The sequence below is a fragment of the Hippoglossus hippoglossus genome, chromosome 16 (assembly GCF_009819705.1).
Source record: "Hippoglossus hippoglossus isolate fHipHip1 chromosome 16, fHipHip1.pri, whole genome shotgun sequence".
In the NCBI taxonomy this organism is placed as follows: Eukaryota; Metazoa; Chordata; class Actinopteri; order Pleuronectiformes; family Pleuronectidae; genus Hippoglossus; species Hippoglossus hippoglossus.
Window position 1 is genome coordinate 25741912 of NC_047166.1, and position 21076 is coordinate 25762987.

Consider the following 21076-nt stretch of genomic DNA (forward strand, 5'->3'; position numbering starts at 1 on the left):
ATCAAGTTAATAGTCTATAAAGCCAGCAGGCGGTAGGAGATTAATGTTGGCCTTTTATCATTGGACCAGCATTTATCAGTTGCATGAATGACAGCAATGTCCTTTAGGGGCGTTTTTGGCTTTTCAAGTCTTTCGAACATAAAAATAATTTTTAATAAGCAAACAAATGTCTCATAGTGAGTGATAATAGATTTTAAGAATTTCATTTTTAAATAAAATGATGTGTAAATAACGTTCAACTCTTCAGCATCATCTGCCACCCACATTCATGTTTTACACGTCTGAGGTTCTTAAGCTACATTATTATTGATACATTTCTGGAGCCTACAGAGACTGATGAGTATAAAATTGGCAGCATTAACCAGCCTTTTCAAGATGGGACATGACCGACAGTCTATACAAAACACATTATTGTTGGGGGAAATTATCAAGGGTCATTAATTCATCACTTTTACTACAAACAGAAAATGGCACCTGTTTTTCTGGTCCCTGGATGAAAATGTATCAAATCAATGCCGCTCAGATGAAGAGTTTTACTTTGGTGCAACTCAGTTATACATATTAAAATGTAGACTTATTTGAGCTATACTTTGGTTTAGGATTAAATTATTAATCTACACAGTGGGTAATAATTCACGGGGAAATGATTAAACACCAGGTTTAGACAGATTTGTGTTAATAATATTAATGAATAGATTTGGATTGTATCCATCTAACCTTTGATTGGGGGTTAAAACAATTTACTCCCAATCACAGCCTGAAGGAGCTGATCTATACGTTTTTAATATTGTTATTATCATCATTATTATTCGGTGGAGACAGAGTGAAACATCTTCCTCTCACAGTGTTGGCCTTCAGGCCTGTAGTTTCACAATTTCACCACTCATCACCGGCTGCAGAAAGCTCGTTTAAAACATGATTTTCATCTGACAGAAAAATTAACTGGTTGAAAAAATTGCGTTCATTTACTGGATTCTTTAATGGACTTGAAAAATAGGGTCTGTAACAAGTGGTTACACAAACATCAAGGCGCACGTTGCTGCTGAAAGGCCATTAAATACAACCGAGTTTATTACGGACTGCAGGCTGGTATTTTCCTAATTAGATTCTAAATGGAAAGACAACAAAGTGTAAAGTCAGAGCAAAGCAAGCCCATATTTACACAAAGCAAGGGAGTGCATCATATCAAATAATCATGTTTAATCATCAGAACATATAAATTAATAGCTACCAACGATACAAATATAGAAAGCTGAATAAGGATATATACGTGATGTAATAATAATAATAATAATAATAATAATAATTTGTGTTCTTATTTTTATTTGCGTTTTTGATTTTATTTACTTGAATTTATTTTGAAGATAAATCTATAATTATACTGCGATGATCTAAATTGATTTGCTAAACAAAATCTTATTCTACTTTTTGTTATTAGTTGCAACTAATCTTAAATAAAGGAAATTCTGGAGCCTAATATGATCTCGTAATGCTGGATGGACTGGACTATGTAATTCCCATCAGGTTTGCATAAGGTAAAAAAGTATTCAGTGCCGGTTTTAAAGGAATCCACCGTCAACAGATTTGACGTGCTCTCGCAGAGGAACAAAACTGTTAAACATTGTACAGGTCGTTAAGCTTTAGTTTTTATTTTTATTATTTGTTGACTGCCTTGATGGAATCTGGACAGTGTTAAGGACGTTGATCTATTATTTAAACTCAAATGTGTATATCTCCACTGGAAATAAAAAACACCAGATTGATCAATGAAATGCCTTTCACTCTGTCAGGAAGACAAGAGAAAGAGAAAGTGAGACAACTTGATCAACTCTACCGACTTTACTATCGACTCTACTCGTCAGGACACCGAAGTGACTTCTTGGTGTCACCGAAACCGTGACTGCAACAATGGTGGAAACCCTGTACATTTCTCTCACACACACACACACACACACACACACACACACACACACACACACACACACACACACACACACACACACACACACACACACACAAGAAGCTTCACCTGTCTGGTTGCTGCAGGGGGGGAAGCTGCACTGACAGTGAACATTAGACATTTCAAACCTCGGGACTCGACAAACTAGGACTGGGTGCAGGTGAAGCATCGACAGCATGGTAAAAGGTTAGAGACACATATCAAACATACTCCACTATTCCCAAAGCACCGGGATCTAACGCCAAACCTGAGGTGTCTGCAGGTTCCTGCGCTTCACTGCTCAGATTTGATATCATCTGCACATGACCTTCCACGGCCTGTGACGGACACTTTATAATTTCTGCTCCAATTCCACTGCGACCATCATTCTGAGAAATCACTTTAATTTTAAACTTTGCATCATCTAGTTAAATGTTCGACTTTTCGTGTGGTCCAATTTAGTTATATATTTCAGAACTGCCGAACAACTAAAAGGAAACAGCTAATGGGCATCAGGGTAATTGCATTCAAATGTTTATTAAATGTTTAATAAACCATGTGATTTATGATTACAAGGCAAAGCACGATCCTAAAACAACAAAAGGGAAACAATTCCTTTAACTTTAGCATCCATGTTATTTATATTTTACATTTGTAACACGCTGGCTCCTGTTATAAAAATATCAAGAAAAAGCAGCCCACTCTGACTCTATTCGGTCAGGTGCGAAGTTTATTCGCGTCTGTCTCAGCTAAGGTGAGCGTGCACATCCATGTGCGCGCCAGAGGCAGGACACAGACAACAGCATTACCACGTGGAATGATGCGTTCAGGAGCTCCTCCTAAATCCTCATCAACACAGGGAGTACGTGTTGTGACCGCTCGATTAGAAATACTGAAAGGCGTGACTTTGACACACAAGCTACGTGCACAAATTGTATGTCATTCAACTGCAAGTATGGCTCATGATTCCGTGCTAAAGTCAATTAAAAAGACTTCATGTGCACCCGATATTTGTGTGATGCTGTTGCGGATTTATTTTTAGCCGTATCCGAAATCAGCTCTGTAATGATTTTGTCACCCACTCATGTTTCACAAGGAATTAATCGTGTCTCGTGTGCAACTCTTTTGCTTTAGTATAAACGTGCACTGGAAGTGAAGCCCACATTTCCTACAGGACGGAAAGGCAACACCAGGCATACGGAAGCCGCGATGATGTTGACGCATGACGTTTGAGCTGAAGTTGTAGGAGAGATGTGGCTAATGGTAACGGGACGAGTAGGTTCTATTAAAACCTCGAAGTGAAGTAATTGCCACAAGACATAGACGGGGGTGAAGTAAGGAGATGTTTTTCTATTGTTCCTCGTGGCCAAAGGTTTTATTCAGCTGAAACGAACGCACTTTGGAGCACTTCTTCTCGGTTAGCTTAGCTTCTTTGCTCTGATGCTACAATGTACACAGCTAGAATGACAGAAGAGCATTGATAGCCACTCTAGCGTTAACTGTCAGTAAAATACTCTACTACGCAGTTTGATTAGGTTACTTTGCTATGCATTTAGAGTGGCGAACTGCTGGTAGCTGGATGCTGGCACATTAGCAAGCAGACCAACTAGGGCACAGCTGTGAATCAAAACAAAACCACATACAAGAAGAACCACTGAAATTCATTCAGTTTATACTATTGTTAGTCGTTAAATGCACATTTCCGTGATATAACATGTATGTTAGGTTCACAGAGACCTGACCTCGTGAGGTAATGAAGCACAACAATGTGCACTTCATGCTATAAAACAGTTACATACATTGTAGTGCTGAATTTGAGCTTGAAGCTAGTTTGTTTCAATTTCAATAACAATTGTATAACATTATATTTGACATATTAGTGGAATATGAGGCAAAAGTACATTTTGTCTGGTCCCAACTGCAGAGATGCACAGATGTACATACTGTAGCTTGTATTATGGCTCCATTCCATTCAATGGAATTATGCTGGTGAGGGGGCATGCACTTCACTGTTGATTTGAGAAAGGTCGCTGCTGAATGGAATGCAGACATCATTATTGATGTAACTTTAACCTGTCGTCCCATTCTATGATGATTTAGAAATATCTCCCATGAAAAATATGAAAACAAATATGCTTAATATCTGCATCTGACCAAAGCTTTAGGAGCAGTTGTGTTTCTTATAAGATGGTCAAATGAAACAACATGTTGAATCATCACATAATTTTGTCCAATGTTTGTTATGTGTTCAAGACAGGGACAAGATGTTGGAGTCCTATGTCACACCGCTCCTAATGAGCTATGTAAACAAGTATATAAAGAATCTGAAGCCATCTGACCTGCAGCTGTCTCTTTGGGGAGGAGATGTGGTGCTCAGCAAGTTAGACCTGAAACTGGATGTACTGGAACAGGTACAGTATACTGCACGTAACCTCTGCTTTTCTCTCTTTTGAGTCTTTTGCAAGTCCAAGAGAGTACTTGTTGGAATGACAGACATTGCATTTTCTCCTCATAATGTGGAAAACCCCCAGGTACAGAGGAAGGTTTGTTACTGTAGCTTTGAGCTCACCATTGTTTTGTAGCTCAATGATTTCATGTGGTTGGTTCTCAGGCACATCAGCTGGTTCCACATTAAACAGTGTAGCAAACCTGCCTTTTTGTTGACATTTCATATCCTGATAGCGCCGCCCAAATGCTTGAAAGTTGTTTGCATTTGCAAACTCACCAGCAGTCAGATGTCATGGCAGGCTTCTATTTACTTGCAGAGTAAGAAGTAATACAATGGTAACTCTTTCCAGTTGCACATGCCACATCATGCATGGCTTGCAAAGACATCTTGAAAACTTGATAATTCTCATTCCAATTTCTGCCCAATAATTAATCTCATTATTAAGAGAGCCAGACCCTGAAATTAAGTTAAAATGCAAATACCATGCAATATTAACTTGCAATTATAAAATCCTGATCTTATTATGAGATTTCTTTCATAATTATGAGAGACACATATGTCATAAGGTCTCAACAGGGCGCGATGGCTCACTGTGTGGTTGGCCCAGATCGTCCTATTTTTTGGTATTTTTGGCCAGGCCTCCACTTTCCCACAGTTAATTTAACATGATTTCTTTTTGTTTTTGTTTTTATTCATAAAAACATTTTGCTTAACCTTAACTCTGGTGTGGCATCTTCCTTTTATGTTGCCATCACTGGGTTGAGCCAAGCAAACATTTGAGGTTGTGGCCGTAACACTAGCAAACAGCAGCAAACAGAGAATCTTTACTGTCATTTGGAGGAGGTTTGATAGATTTACTCAGATATTTTGCTCTGCAGTCTTATTTTGACACAGTGTTCTTTTTACACTTGTAATGTCTGGATTAGATCAATCTACCATGAGTTAAAAGAATTTTCTCTTGAGAGGGCTCTGACTGCTTCTGAAGACCAGACCAAAATACTACCCAACCCAAAAGAGATTGTGATGAAAGTTCTTATTGGAAGCAGCTTTAAGCCAACCGACAGTGGGAATCGTATGCAGATTTGATGTGAAATGCCATATCGAAAACTGTCCTCCCTTTGACTTTGTTTTATTGCATTTAATTTGGACAATGCCTCTTTTAAAATGTGCAATTAGAAATCATCTTCCTAATAGAGTAAATTGTAATGAAACATTGTGTGGTTTACTGCAAATCCATGACAGCTTTTTTCAGAAATCTGTTTCCTTACTAGTTTTTGGCCTTAGACTTACAGAGAAGGCATTTGAAGCCTGTGTATAGGCAGTCTGGTTTCATGGGACTCGTTCTCACACCAAGTGGTTCAAGATGCAGAACAGTGATTTGTCTGCCCCTGAGAAAATCTGACTGATTTTGTTAAAAGTGTGACCTATGTGTAATATGTAGCTGTTTTTTTTAATTATCCTCTCATCTTCAAATGTTAGTTTAAAAGTACTGTAATGGATGGATTATAAGGCTCCAAATACTCTTGAAACAATAACATCAGTGTTGACTCAATAACAAATGTAATATCATGGCGATGATTCTTTTAATAATCATGTGTTGTTTTCATCTTTTTATTTCTTTGCACATAGGAGTTAAAGCTGCCCTTTACATTCATGAGTGGTCATATCCATGAACTGCGTATCCATGTCCCCTGGACTAAGCTGGGTTCCGAGCCTGTAGTCATCACCCATCAACACCATGGAGTGCATTCTCAAGCTGAGGGATGGAGCACAGGTGAGTTCTTAGCTGGTATAAGAAACATAATATATTCCCCTACAGGTATAGAACAGGGCTGGCCAGATCTGCCTGTTATTTTTGCTAAATTCCTCTCACAGCAAAGCTTTCTCAGTCATTTTTGGCCTTTGCTTTGAACAAACACAAGTGTTTTCGTCAGTCACCTTTTCAGTCAACGGTTTCTTAGATCAGCTACACCAGTATCACTGCTTACTCAAGTAGTTTTGGTGATAAGGCAAGGTGCAGTCATTTGATATAATATAACAAATTGTTTCTGGACTGTGAATCGGGCATAATGACAAGTATGAAGTTGAGAACATTAGTCTCAGTCTATAAGTTGGGAGAATTTGTTTGGGACTTTTTGTTTTTACTGAAGCTACCATTTCTAGCAACAGAGCTCATTTATATTATTCACATTTGCTATAGTATATTATGGTTTATTATATAGTGTACTATATAGGGTAGGGTATCATTGGTTTTTTTTCTGATTCTGGTCCCAGAAATGATACTTTTTTCTGAAATACAACACAAATGGCATTTGGCAGTGAGAACAGCTTTTTTTTGCTAAGTCAAATTGGAAGTTGAAATTTAAACATTAAATGTAAATGGTTATAAGCATATATAAAGCAAATAATAAAATAAAAATAGGTGCACAACTCATACCAAATTTAACGAACTAAATCTAAATGAAACTTAACCCAACGAAAACTATTCAAATAATGCGTTTACAGTGGTTAATACAGCAAAATACTCCAGCTCCAAACTCATCCTCAACTTTCTCTCCACCACTGCCGACTGATGTGCTTGGCATGGGGTCACACAAGCAGTCAAACACGGTGCATCCCACTGCTTTCAAATGTATCCCATGCGTTGCCGGGTAATTCATTAAGTTTGCTGTGTTCCTTACACAGAATTGTAACAAATTCAAACATTTGCTGCACCTCCTAGTGTCGGAATCCTTTCAGGTGAAATACACCCACACTTTGAAAGTTTAGCATTAGGCATTTTAATGTTGTGTCAACTCGAATTTGAGGTAGCTACTAGCTAGGGCCATGTAGAGAGTGTGTTGCCACCAAAGTTAAGAGTAATCTTAAGTAGGCACGTGCAGTAATGCTTATTTTGCCTGTAAGAAGGGCAACTGCTACATAGCTCACGCACCGAAATGGGGCACCAAAATCTCAGGTAGGTCCGGCAGGTACTGGCTGTGAAGGATCTCGTGCCTGATTGGCATCAGATTTCAGTGCCCACCCTAGTACAGTATATGGTAGGCACTTCATAAGCAGGGTTTAAAACATGTTGATTTGACAAAGTTAAACAGTAGTTGCTTTTGTCTTTCTTATGCCTGCATAATTATTCAGGTGAGAATGCATTTTTTTTAAAAAGGAGAGCAGAAGAAATTAATCAGTGCCTGATTGAGGCAAAATGATGAATTTATGCCAGTGATGGGTTGTAATCTATATTTTCAAAAGCTTCTGGGGGTAAAAGGCACATTGGCAAATTATGTAATGACTGGTTGCAATGAGGAACACATTTCAGAATTTTCGGGATGAAAGTGTTTTTGCCGCCCATACTACCAGAATTAAGTATTAGCAAAGGCTCTTGCAATTTATCAAGAGACTCATCTGCCTTTATTTTGAGACAGATGGATTTCAGCATAAAACCTATATCAGTTATTGTCTTCCCCATATTTTTGTTATTTAAAAAAAGGATGGTTCCACTTTGTCAATATGTTTTCCCTTAAGTAAACCACAGTACACCCACTCAGTATATTTGTCCCTTTAAAACAGGGACAGCTTCATTGACCACTGACCAGAAATATTCAGAGAAACTCAAAACTGTAAGGTGACTTTACTGACTTTGATCAGTGCTATTTACTGCTGCACCATCTTAAACATATCATTGTTCTGTTTTATTTAATAAGCAGTGAAATTCTCATGGATAGGATTTTAAACTATTTCATGAGCAAAATGAGACTATATCTGTCAAATCTGGCTGCTACAAGATGCAATGTAGAGTTTTTGACCCGTAGGAGCACTATGGAGTTTTTTTTTATGATTGCATATACTTTTTGTGTCTCATGAGCAATCTGCTCACAAAGGCAGAGAATAATTGAGCACTGTAAGCTAATAAACACATGTACACAATGTAATTAGTCTACTTTTAAGACAAATTGGGCTTTACACTGTGTTTTGTTAGCAGTGCAGAATGTAAACAGAAACTTATTTGCTTGCAAAAATAACACAGGGCACCATTTAGCAACAAGGAAGATATTTTGTTCTTATTGATTAAGTCCTGTCATCATCAGGGGCATAAATCTCAGAACAGTTCTTACTAGAGACATATTAATAATATTTATTCATAAATACATTTTTGAAGTGTGGTATATGAAAGGCATCTTACATGTATTTTTGCATGAGAGCCTGGTCCTACTTTTGCCACCCATGTGGTTTGCAAAATTGAGTGTAACTCAGCACTGGCCCTTTATGGAAAGGTTGAGGTTTCAAGGCCAGATGTCCCAGAAGAAACACATTTCAAGGGAAGTCAATTACAGCTAATTACATAGACTGCGGCAAAAAGATTTGTAACACTTGAGCTGCCCAGAACTAATGGTAAATATCAAACTATGCAGGTGGCTACTGGTCATGCGATCAGGTTTCTTGTTCAATGGAAATCTAAACTTTTTTTTATGGTTCATGTGCCAGTGCTGGTGTAATGCATAGTCTCAAAACAGCAGTTTGTTACATATGTTTTTAAAAGACTTCTAGTCAAGTAAAGAATTTTGGTGAATTGCAAATGACATTTGGACAAATAATTTAGCGGTATGTACACCCATGAGACATAATTTGGAGCAATGCCAGACCTACAACAGAAGTCCTTCTAGCATGTGGAATTTAAATGAGCTGCTTCAATTCTGTCTTATGTGAGTGGGAGGCTGAAGGCTGACTACTGTGTTCTTAGGCCAAGAAAATGCTGTCAGTTTTCTTATATACTTTAGATTTGTGTAATTTAGTAACTTGTATTACCTTTATTTCATCTTAATTACACAGTACCATTGTTTGTACTTCAGAAAAACAACAATATTTGTTATGTCATCTCTGTGGTGGCAGTTTCCTACCCCAAAGAGAATTTCCTTGATTGAAGAGGCAGGCATATAGTTCTTTGTCACATTAGCTTCACAGGAACAATATTGTATTTCCCTAAAAGTTAGATATTATTCTAATACATGTCAGGCCCTGTTCCAAATTGAATCAGATCTTAGCAGTGATGCAGAGAGGTGCATAACTTTAGGCAATGACAGTTGTCCTTGAAGCACTCAAGTAATTTAAGTAATGGCCATGTGATTTAAAAGAGATGTGTATCTGTGCATGGAAAATGTTACACTCTAAATTTAGTATATTACTAGTGTTTCTTGCCCAGTAGAGACAGGGTATTTGGGCCTCATGTGGCCAAAGTGTGGAAATGATAAATTATATAATTAACTGGTTTGTTTCATAATTACTGTTCAAGCCGAAGCGCTTGCCTGTAAAAACATCCGTACATCTTTTGAAGTTCATTAAGGGTTGTGTAATTTGACCCAAATTATTTGGACCTTTTTAAATGTTCGTATTTCTCCTTGAGAGGAACTGGGTAATATTAGGGATATTGAGATTGTTTAATAGGGCCCATCTGCAAAGCACCAAGAGCGACTCACAATTATAGTTTCCAGCAAATGTGGAAATTTGGGAGTTCGGCAACAGTTGGAGATTACAGCTCCTGCTGACAGTGTAATTGCTTGAAATAAGCTGTAATGAAGATTTGTAGTGCAGAACGTATAGTGAAAAAAAAAAAGTCAACTTGTTCTAACATTAATTTCTCAAACCAGAGGCCATATGCAAACTAATGCATTGTGTATATATATATATATATATATATATATATATATATATATATATATATATATATATATATACACGTGTGGATATGTATCTGTCTACCTTTACCTGACATATAGACTGTTCACATGTTTTCTTCAGTACACTCTGTTTTAAAGGTGTTTAAAGTAACACCTTTATTTAGTTTTTAGATCTAAAATTAGATTAAGTCCTGGTTTGTGTCTAAGAACTAAAGTATGTGACAAGAGATTGGTCATGGGGAAAGAGTTTTAGAGTTGTCAACTTAATTTCTTTCTGATGTGCAAAGATGCACTTATTTTGGCCCCTTGGAAATGGTTCATCAAGTGAATGAACAGTTTGATCTGAGCACATTCTAGATTAAAAAGCACAGGATAAAACAATGGTTTTAAAATCTGTTATTCTATATGCAGGCCCTGTATGGAAATTGGAGTTATTAATTGAACATATGGTCTCCATCTAGTATCTTATTTGCCCCATGGAAATCTCATGGAACGAGTTAGCAATTTTCAGTTTTACCAGCTTCACACTGAACTGTTCACATTCGAGACAGATTTTCTATGTATTTGGTATTTTCTTCATTAGGTTGTGTTGTCTTTTTAATGTTTTCTATCAGATGTGGTGGACTGGAGCTGGTATGTGATGCTGAGCATTTGGTTTAAAGCATTACTGCCCTAAAGCTTCACTCTATAATGAGGAGATGGATAAAACCTTTGGTAGGAGGTAGAATTAATTCTGTGGTTGTTTTAGGAATTTTACTCTTGTATTTGTAGCTAGTTGTAGCAGTAACAGAAATTGGCAAGACTGAACTCAGGCTTTAATGAAAGACCTAACAGCTAACATTGATGTAATGTTGCAAAATTACGGGCACATTTTCTTTTCTTCTTGACATCTCGGTAAACTGATCCAGATGTCGAGGATGAGGTGTGATCAGCAAAGACAGAGAGGAACTGGCTGGATAACTGTTACAGTGGATCATAACACTCTCAGGCACTCTTTCTTTTTTACGAGACAAAGATAAGGGCTAGGGTTTACAGAGGAGAGACTTTCTGGTTTTGGCTCGGCCCGCTGCTTGATCTGGGAGTTTTATGGCTGCTGAGTGCATTTGCCACTGATGTGGAGGTTGTGATTGATGCATTGCCTCAAGATGATTTGGGGAGGTGCCTCTGAGACTTCTTGGTTTGGCATATGGTCCAGCTAGGCCCTTTCTTCTGTTAGATTCCTTCCAAACTATTTTTAGGACTTAACATAACTAAACTTCATTGCTCCCTAATAATGGGTAAAACGTGAATTAGGGATCCCCTGCTTGAAGACTTATTAAAAACCCGAAGTTGTTATTCTGTGATTTCCATCACTATATACCAGGTAGACAAATCACCTACCTGGCTTTAACCTTGGAATTAAAAAAGAGAAATCTATAGATGTGATATATAAGTTTTGAATACCAAACACACAGGTTTGATATTCAGTATATTGGATATTGATAGGCTCATATTGTGATATGGAAAAACACTTTTTTTTTTGTGAATTCGAATGCATCGTTGATTCCCTGTTGTGGACATATTCAGCGATGCCATCTCATCGACAACCCACTAAAATGGAAGCTGTTCCCAGCTTCTGTGTGCACACTGTTCTAGTGTATATCATGCTTTCCTTTCTGCTTTAATATCAGATTGTAATAATTGTTGTCACAGTGTGAACATGTTATATAGTGACAATTAAAACAAGTACTGTATTAGTTTCATTAAATATACAATCAAATGTCCCTTCACTGTCAGCCCTCATAGTGTCCAGCCCCCTCTGACAGAATGAGATCCAGTCTGTTTGTGCCTAAGCTCATCTTTCATAAGTCAGAAAAACATTCAGGGAAAATTTGAAGAATTAAAAGAAAACAGCCTGTGGGAGTCTGCAATCAGATAGCACAAGCTGGATAATCTCTGTCCCAATTCCATCCGGAAATCTTGCCTTTGATTCTCCGGCTCGCAGGGAGCAAATGGCTTACAGAGATTGCACCATAAATCTGTCTGATCATCAGCACAGCGGTGCCTTGTCTTCAAGACTGAGGAGACAGAGGGTGAAGACATGTAGCTTTAGCAAATCTATTTTCCTTGAATCCAACCCCCTAAAGCAGCAACAAAACCCATCTCTAACTGTAAATAATAAAAACACGGAGTGATGTTGGCACACTGTGGATTCCTCTGGCAGGTTGGAAGCCAGTGCATGCGTTCTGATGAGACAAAAAGAACTGTTGAGAGACAGAAGTAGACTGAATGGGTATAGGGATAATGCTCATGCTGTAAATATCTGTCCCCTCATTCAAGTTCTCAGCATAGAGTCACCCATTTTGCTGGTAACTGTTTGGCATGCCAAACTGATTTATAGCATCTGCAGAAGGCCCTACACAAGTGTGTAATTCCAGTGTAGGGACTTGCACTCACCCACCATTACTTGTGAGTCAACGGAGGCTACACAACCCGCAGTGTTACACTGCTTTGTCTTTGAGGTCTGGCGGAGGTTTGGATCCTAGTGGAATGAGGTTACTTCAGCTTTTCAGACAGTCCTCAGACACAGGAAAGCAGTAAGGGGGGAAAAATTAAACCCATCAGCCTACTACATCCACTGAGTAAAGTAGTGATACACTCTGCGCAACAGCTGCTGCTTGTACCTGCTCTCAGGCCATCCGGTCTAAAGCTGTTCCTCGGTGAAACCTATTACTTGCTGGGTGCTTCCGGTGATATTACAGTCAGTGTCAGTTAAGGCCAATGTTCGCTTTATCAGTGCTTTCTTTAGACAGAAATTGTTGGAAGATGTTGTGTAACAATCAGGAACACAATTTACTGAATGAGTCTTAAATCTAAATCAAAACTCTAAGAAGTTAAATTTAGGAAAGGTGTTTTCTACTTTATATTGCTATTAAAAATCAATGTTTTTATGTTGTGAGTCAGTATGACACAGCTGGCTATCATTTAATAAAAAATATTTTCATGCCTTTATTGTCCATTGGTCCGTACTATTCTTGCAAACAAATTATCTCAAGATAGGTCAGGGTCAGGGTCGCTGTGACCTCACAAATCACACCTTTTACCTTGTGAACACACTATCTCAGGTACACCTCTCGGGAATCCTCTCAAATTTGGTTAAGATTTTCGATTTAGAATTTAGTGGTCAAAGGTCACTGTGACCAAACAAAATCCTTCCTTTTTCTTGTGAATGAGTTTTTTTAAGAATGCCTTGACAGAATCCTTTTAAATTTGGCACAAATGTTCACTTGGATTCACAGCCTAACTGATTATATTAGGGTGGTCTAAGGTCAAGGTCACGGTGGCCTCACATAACATTTTTTCGGCCCCTTGAACATGATATCTAAAGTCTGCCTTCATAGAATTTCTTCAAATTTTAACTAAGATTTCAGTTGTCAAAGGTCACTGTGAACTCATATAAGTCTGAAAAAAACCACATGTGGGCTGAAACTGCACCGGTGGGCGGAGGCATGGAACTGACGCCATAATTTTTGTTATTTATTATTGAAGCTGTGACCATAGACTAAGGCCAGTTTTGGGTAATTTTTCATTTTTTGCTTTAACTAGATTTAAAGTGATGGATATTTCTTTTCTTTGGGTGTCACAGAAATTCTCACATAGGATTAACATGGTAAAAATGTATAAAGTGGCACAATTTAACATTGTTTACTAACGAGTTTCACAGCTTTTCTGAGATTATTCAACTTGTAAAATTAATTGATGCCCACATTTAGTTCAACTTTTTTTCTAATTTAAATATTTAAACAGACGCCATTACCTCTTTGCCTTTTTAAATGAAACACTTTCTCTTTTTTGAACTTAGGAGAAGATGGAGAATACGTAATCTACATTCTGCCGCACTAATTAATGCCTACCGCCAGTTGATGTAATCGGATGTTAGCGACCACCAGCGGATGTTAGGGACATCTCTTCAGTTGTGTACCTTAGTGTCATCAGTTGTTTCGGCCTTTTAATCACAAGACACCCTCTTCTAAGACAGGCCCACCACAGGTTGATCAGACCTGGATGCATGTCCCTAGCATCTTAGGGCCCATTCGGTATCTTTCCTCCTGATCCAGAGCCATTGGCTACAGTGTTCTGCAGTGTGCAATGTTTCTTTTATGGTCTGGCACAGGACATGTCCATGATGGGACTATAAGCCGCTTGTCCACGTCCAACAACATCTCCCAGTCTCTGGCTTTCTCCAACTGACCACTCCTGGTCAGTGGAGGAGGCCCTTTCTAATGTTCTTTTATATGGTCAAATTGGCACAACCTTTCCACAAAACATTGAGATATCTCAATTCGTTGCAATTGTGGGTCCTATGCTGTGTCCGAAATCACTCACTAATCACTATATGGTCCACTAAATAGTGGGTTCCAAATTTTGTAGTGCTTTCCAAATGTTTAGTGAAACCAAGCAATGCCATGCATTGTGCTCGCACTGGAAGTACGAGAGGAGAAAGGGCAGCAGGAACAACCCGACCTGTCATACAGATGTAAATTTACGAGCCGAGCAGCGCATTACAGCACAAACTGCAGTAAATGTTTATTTATACATTGAAAGATAGTCATTCAACGTGTGCAATGCAATAAGAAGGAATAACATTAACGATGTAATAAAAAATTTAAAAAAATCCTCAATATCTGTGTCAGTACTAAATGGGGGTACTATGGTACATGTATTTGTCCTTAAAAGTTGGGTACACAAAACAAGATTTTCGCAGTTCGGTACACCATGTACACATTTACTATCACAATCTATTAAGTTTTGACAAACTTATGTAAGAATGTAAATTTTTTTGCACAAGTTTCAGTCATAGCATTTTGGCTGCACACCAGTGATTCTGCAGTGGTTCCTGCAAGCTAGAAGTGTTGAAAGCATACACTGATTTTTAAAATGTACAACTCACTATACATTTTCTGCAAGGGCAGAACCTGAGACTTCTCTGCTCACATTGTGATCATCAACAATGTGGACTTCACACTGTACCCATGCACCTGAATTCATCACAAAAAATATATAATACAATGGTAAATCTTTAAGCTATGGAGGAATACTGATCTTATTGTGTTGGTAGAGTCAGATTCCATGTATGGAATAATATCATAATATGAATACTTGTATAACATGTCACTCCTAATTGTGGGGGATTGAAGGCATATTAGATGCATGTTAGAGGCGTCGCTGTGAATACAGCGGCGGATCCCCTGCTGTGTTTTCACATCAGATTCTACCGACTTTCTGCAGACTTTATACTAGGGGACCAGGTGGAGAAAGTTCGCAGGTAATCCTGAGCCTTTCACATGGACATTTTGCACTCAAACATGCACCTCCTCCTGAAGAAAATGCATAGAATTTCTAGAATTCATTGCATGTCTGAAAGCAGCTTCTGTGTTTGGGAATTCCCCCACGTGTGTCAAGATGTGTGTGTCTTTTTGTACACGCCTGTGTATGTGTATATCGGCTCTGTGTGGAATGTTTTATTGTTGCTAACACATTGCAGTTATTAGCATTAGGGGGTAGATGTGCCAGTGTAAGCAGCATGCCTCACATGCTCAGCCCAGGCTTGTGGTTAGATGATGGAGACATCTGAAGGAACAGAGCCCCTCAGATCTAAATCAAGAAGAATTTCTCCCTCTTTTTCATTCTCTCTCTTGGTTGTTTTTTCACTCCACTTTCCTGTTTTCTCTCTTGTATTTTTCTTTTTTCTGCCTTGGCTTTTTGTTCTCTTAATGTTGTTATCTTCTTTTCACTAGTGAGGCAACATTTGGGTATGTCAAGTGCAATAATAGCAGGGACCAGCAGGAACATGGTATGTTAATATCAAGAGGTCACTGGGCAGAATGTGAATGGGGGCCAATGAAAAGAAAATGGAGACTGGTCAGCCAGGTTCCAAATTTCATCACCTACAACACCTACATCACAATTAGTCATTTGCCTGTCTGAATTACTAATTCTCATGGGATTAGATTTACTATGACTTAAAATCCTTCGTTTGAACAACATTTGTGAAAAGCAAAGATTGTATGCTATGGAAGGCTCCTGCCTCCTCCTGCCTTAGCTCTATCTATGCTTTGTTATGGTTTACTAATAACCTATTTACTATTTTAGGAAAATAATTTGCAATTACATAGCAAAGAAACTGATTTCAGCATTACACTGGCTTGAGATTTAATGCAGAATTATCCACACTTTAACTGGAGCAGCAAAAGCTACTGTACTTAAAACACAAGATTGGTGGCTGCTGCTGTTACCTGAAAACTTCTTGTAAGACTAAAAGTGTCTTGGAGATCAAACCTGTACTACGGAATGCGATAAGTCCACAGTTGTGTGAAAATGCACTCGAACAAGTCATATTTTGCAATGGACAATAGCCACACTAATTAAACCATGTTGAACCTTATAGATGGGTTTCCGAGTGACATCAGCAGTGACATGCATACACAGGCAAGGCGTAGACCGTCTTAAAATGAATGAGAGTTTTGGTGGTGATTGATATCAAAAGTTGTTTTTGTACCTAAAACTGTGTGATTTGCAAAAAAAATAATTATTTGTGGAAAATTATCATTATTCAAAGAAATAAGCCTGTATGTTAGCTTAGAGCAGAATTAGCTGTTAGCCACATGATCTGGTCAGAGCTCTGGATTTTATGAAGTCTGCGGATGGTTTCAGACGGAAACAGCAGTTGTAGGGTCAGACAGCTCCTACTGTTTAAGGCTGATAAATGAATATTCTGTGTTTGACATGTGTTTAGCGTTTCATGTTGGGAATCAGTTACAGAGGATAGCCAAGCAGACTGTTGGCTTTGAAAGCAGGATTTTCATACATGCTAATGTTACAAAGACAATAACCACAGGACATCACAACGTTACTTTTTTGTGCTAATACTGTGTTTAAGTTTAACCCGTGCTGTCAGATGATATTTTTGGACACACAGGTCATGTCTCTGTGCCTGTGGTGTCTCTGTGCCTTTCATATCTTTGTGAATAGCCTCATGTAGCATTATCACTCACTGCTGTTTCTCACTAGATTATGTATCATTTGTCAAAGGTAGTGTGTGGTTAACATTTTTTGGAGCAATGCAACATTGTGTGTCATATACAAATTAACTTCCGAACAGTAGTATCTCAGGTCTCCAGCAGCTGTCTTATTTCTAAATGATCAAATTGATCAGCGTTTTTTATGTGCATATTGATTTTGTGCCCGATCCTGTGTGGGCTTTGTCCATTATATGAAAGACAAAAATCAATCAATCAAATTTTATTTCTATAGCCCCTATTCACAAATCACAATTTGATGCAACATCTTCTGGCCTTATCCCTCAACAAGAGTAAGGAAAAACTACCAAAACAACCCCTATTAACAGGGGAAAAAAATGGAAAATCAACAAAATTACAATATTTACGACATTGATTAGAAGAAACTGTTTTTAACATAGTGGAAAGGTGTGTCTATGTTTAAAGTATTTATACATAAGAAATTGTCTGATATAGATAAAGGCAGCAGCAATGACAATTGTAAAGGAAGAGTTTTAGCCAGTAATGGTATGAGTAGGCATGTTGTATACAGTCCCTGACAAAAGTCTTGTCACTTATCCATTTTGTAGAAACAACAGCTTATAACCTGACTTTTAATTTATCCATTGGTTTTAGAAATGGCTCATATGAAAGCTAAAACCCTCCCAAATTATGTTTAATATACCAAAATAAATTTGCTTCACTGAAGAAAGATTGATCATTTAATGAACACAGAAAGGTCAGATTTTGGCAAGACAAAAGTTTTGTCACCTACAGAGAGTAATGTGAAAATTGAACAAATAATTTACTTCAAATACAAAAATATGTTGCATAACATCAGTGAATTAAGTAGTGGTGCTGTGAGATCCATATTTAATATCTTGTATGACTTCCATGAGCTTGAAGGACTGCATCCATGCGGTTCGACAATGATTCATACAATTTATTGATGAAGTCATCAGGAATAGCAAAGAAAGCAGTCTTACATGCCTCCCAGAGTTCATCAAGATTCTTTGGTTTCGTCTTCCATGCTTCCTCTTTCATTCTACCCCAGACATGCTCAATGATGTTCATGTCTGGTGACTGGGCTGGCCAGTCCTGGAGCACCTTGATCTTCTTCGCCTTGAGGAACTTTGATGTAGAGATGGAAGTATGCGATGGAGCACCATCCTGCTGCAAAATTTGACCCCTTGTATGGTTGGGAATGTAAGAGGTAGCTAATACTTCTTGATATTTTAGGCTATTGATATTGCCTTCCACCCTGCAAATCTCTCGCACACCCCCATACTGGATGTAACCCCAGACCATGATTTTTACGCCACCAAACTTAACTGTTTTCTGGGTGAATCTCAGATCCATGCGGGCTCCAGTAGGTCTCCTGCAATATTTGCGGCGGCTGTGATGTAATTCAACCGAAGATTCATCTGAGAAATCCACCTTCTGCCACTTTTCCAGCGTCCATCCTTTTAGCAGGCTATGGGCCTTGGCAAATGCCACACGTTTTTTTAATTGCCTTTTGTTTAGTGCTGGTTTCTGGGCACTGATTCGACCATGGAGGCCATTTCGAGACAGAATTCTACTAACTGTCCTGGTTGACACGGGGACTTGAGGTGACCAGGCCTGGTGGAGCTCTGCTGCAGTGGAAAAGGGGCTGGCCTTGGATTTTCGAGCCAACAAACGGTCCTCCCGAGCAGTTGTCTTGCGGGGTCTGCCGGACCTGGGCTTGTCAAAAACATCTCCAGTCTCTTCACATCTTTTTCTTATTCTTTGTACTTGACGCTGAGACACATTGAAGGTGTCAGCCACCTCAGCAGTGGATCTGGTCTTCAGCCTCTTGATAATCAACGCTTTGGTCTCAGGGTGAATCTTAGGCATGTTGTCAGAGGTCAAGTTGCAGTTGATGTGAAGGTCTGGTGTGCTGGGGTTCTTTTTATACACACCCACTAATTGATTGATCAATTATTGATCACAGGTGAGGCTGTAATCTAGGATTGGGTGCATCATATGACAAGGCGACAAGACTTTTGTCTTTGCAAAAACTGACTCAGTGGGCTTTACCAAGCTGTGAACGTTAGAATGCTTTTCAGCAGTTTCGTTTGGCACCAAAACATTATTTCAAAAGCTGTTGGGATTGAAATTAGCCATTTCTTGTAAAAAAAATTTTATTACAAATATATTTGAGGGGCACTTAAGGTCAACTTGTACCCAAGCGACAAGACTTTTGTCAGGGACTGTATGTAAGCAATCTTGTTGTCATAGTCAATGATAAGCTGACACCATGATCACGATCCACCATCTCCATCCACAATCCACCATTACGATCCACCACCACGATCCCGATAAGATCAATTAGAGCTGGTCCAAGATAGACCCGAGCCAGCTCTACCTATAACATTTATCAAAAAAGAAGGTTTTAACCCTACTCTTAAATGTAGAGAGGATGTCTGCCCCCCGAACTGAAACTGCGATGATTCCACAGGAGAGGAGCTTGGTAGCTGAAGACTCTGGCTCCTACTCTACTTTTAGAGACATAGGGATGACAAGTAAACCTGAATTCTGGGAATGCAGTGCTCTAGTGGGGTGATACTGTATTATATATGGTATGATGGTGCCATATTATTAAGGGCAAGAAAAAGGCAATGCCATCCGGAGTATCTATAGCATTAGATAATGCATCTCTGAGGTGTTAAGGGCCAAGTATTACAACCTCTGTTTTATAGGAGAAAATGGTGGGTCATCCAGGTTTTTATGTCCTTGAAACATGCTTGAAGTTTAGTCAATTGATTAAATTGTTCTGGTTGTATTGGGTGTCGTCCTCGTAAGTGAAAATGAACACTTTGTGTCCTGATAATGTCTCTTTTGCTGGGCCTCAGTGAAAGGAAATGGACCACAACTGCAGCCAACTATATCATATAAGATAATGCAAGTACAATGGCTGAACAAGATGCCCAGATGAAATACTGAGAAATCAGAAGTCCTTATATTGCTCCCTGTGGGACTGGTCTGTAACTGGGGTCTCTGTTTGTTGTTATTCTGGGTATGCTGGATGCAGATATTAAACACAGCCATTTTGACTTGGGTACAGTGGAGGCATTCTTGGCAGAGACCTCCAGCATGACATCACCAGTGCTGTCATTGTGATTCCTCTCTCCTTAGAGTGAAATAGTTTTGTAATTGTGCATTCTCATTTTGGCAGATACATTGGAATCTTTTCCATGTCCCCATTCCCTGCTCTTTAATGAAGATGTTAGATTTCAGCTTCTGAAAGTAAGAAGGCAAATGCTTGGAAAATTAACCCTTAGTTGTCATCGTAACATTTTGAAGGATGAAAATGTTCTAAGCGATACTTTGGATGTTGAAGACCTTGTAAACAGGCCACCCCCTTTAATATCAATCTTAACAAATCCCGAAACCCTGTCTATTCTCTGTTGTGGTTGCAGTAGTTATGGGTATTAAGATTTTGAAAATCATAAATAACATTTATTTAGTTAAAAATACAACTGGGATTGATACATATTTTTGGACTGTGATGATTTGTCAAGGATATGTTGTTTCTATAGCAATTTAAAAAATATAGTATATCACAATAGTGGGAAGAAAATGTACTTATATGTATAATATTTATTTTATATAGGAATCATAATAACTTTGCTTTGGACATTGTAGAGCAACACTTTAATTTCCACTGTACATTTAAGTGTGGTTAAAGTGGCAGTCTTGTAGATTTCCATTACAATTCATCATTATTAAGTCACTATCTATGGACAACTGAGGTAACGCTGGTGATTGAGTCTACGGCCCACTGATGACACATTTCAGTATTTATGTTTGCCCAATTATGAACTGTGTTTTTGTTCTCACATTCCTGGGAAAAGTGAAGTATTAAGTTGCTGCTAATGCTAATTAAACATTTCCTACTGCTACAGATTCACATTAAGATTCCTGTATTCTATGAAGTGGTCACAGGAAATGCAAAGTGTTCATC

The 21076-nt window shown here is 38.5% G+C and overlaps 1 protein-coding gene across 1 annotated transcript in view; it reads left to right on the forward strand.

Moving 5' to 3' along the window:
- Nucleotides 1–4203: 4203 nt before the first annotated feature.
- Nucleotides 4204–21076, forward strand: part of LOC117776523 (vacuolar protein sorting-associated protein 13B-like) — a 312145-nt gene continuing 295272 nt past the window's right edge. Inside the window, 3 exon segments of the mRNA XM_034610493.1 lie at nt 4204–4350; nt 6018–6116; nt 6118–6162. Coding sequence (XP_034466384.1) covers nt 4204–4350; nt 6018–6116; nt 6118–6162 — 291 coding nt within the window.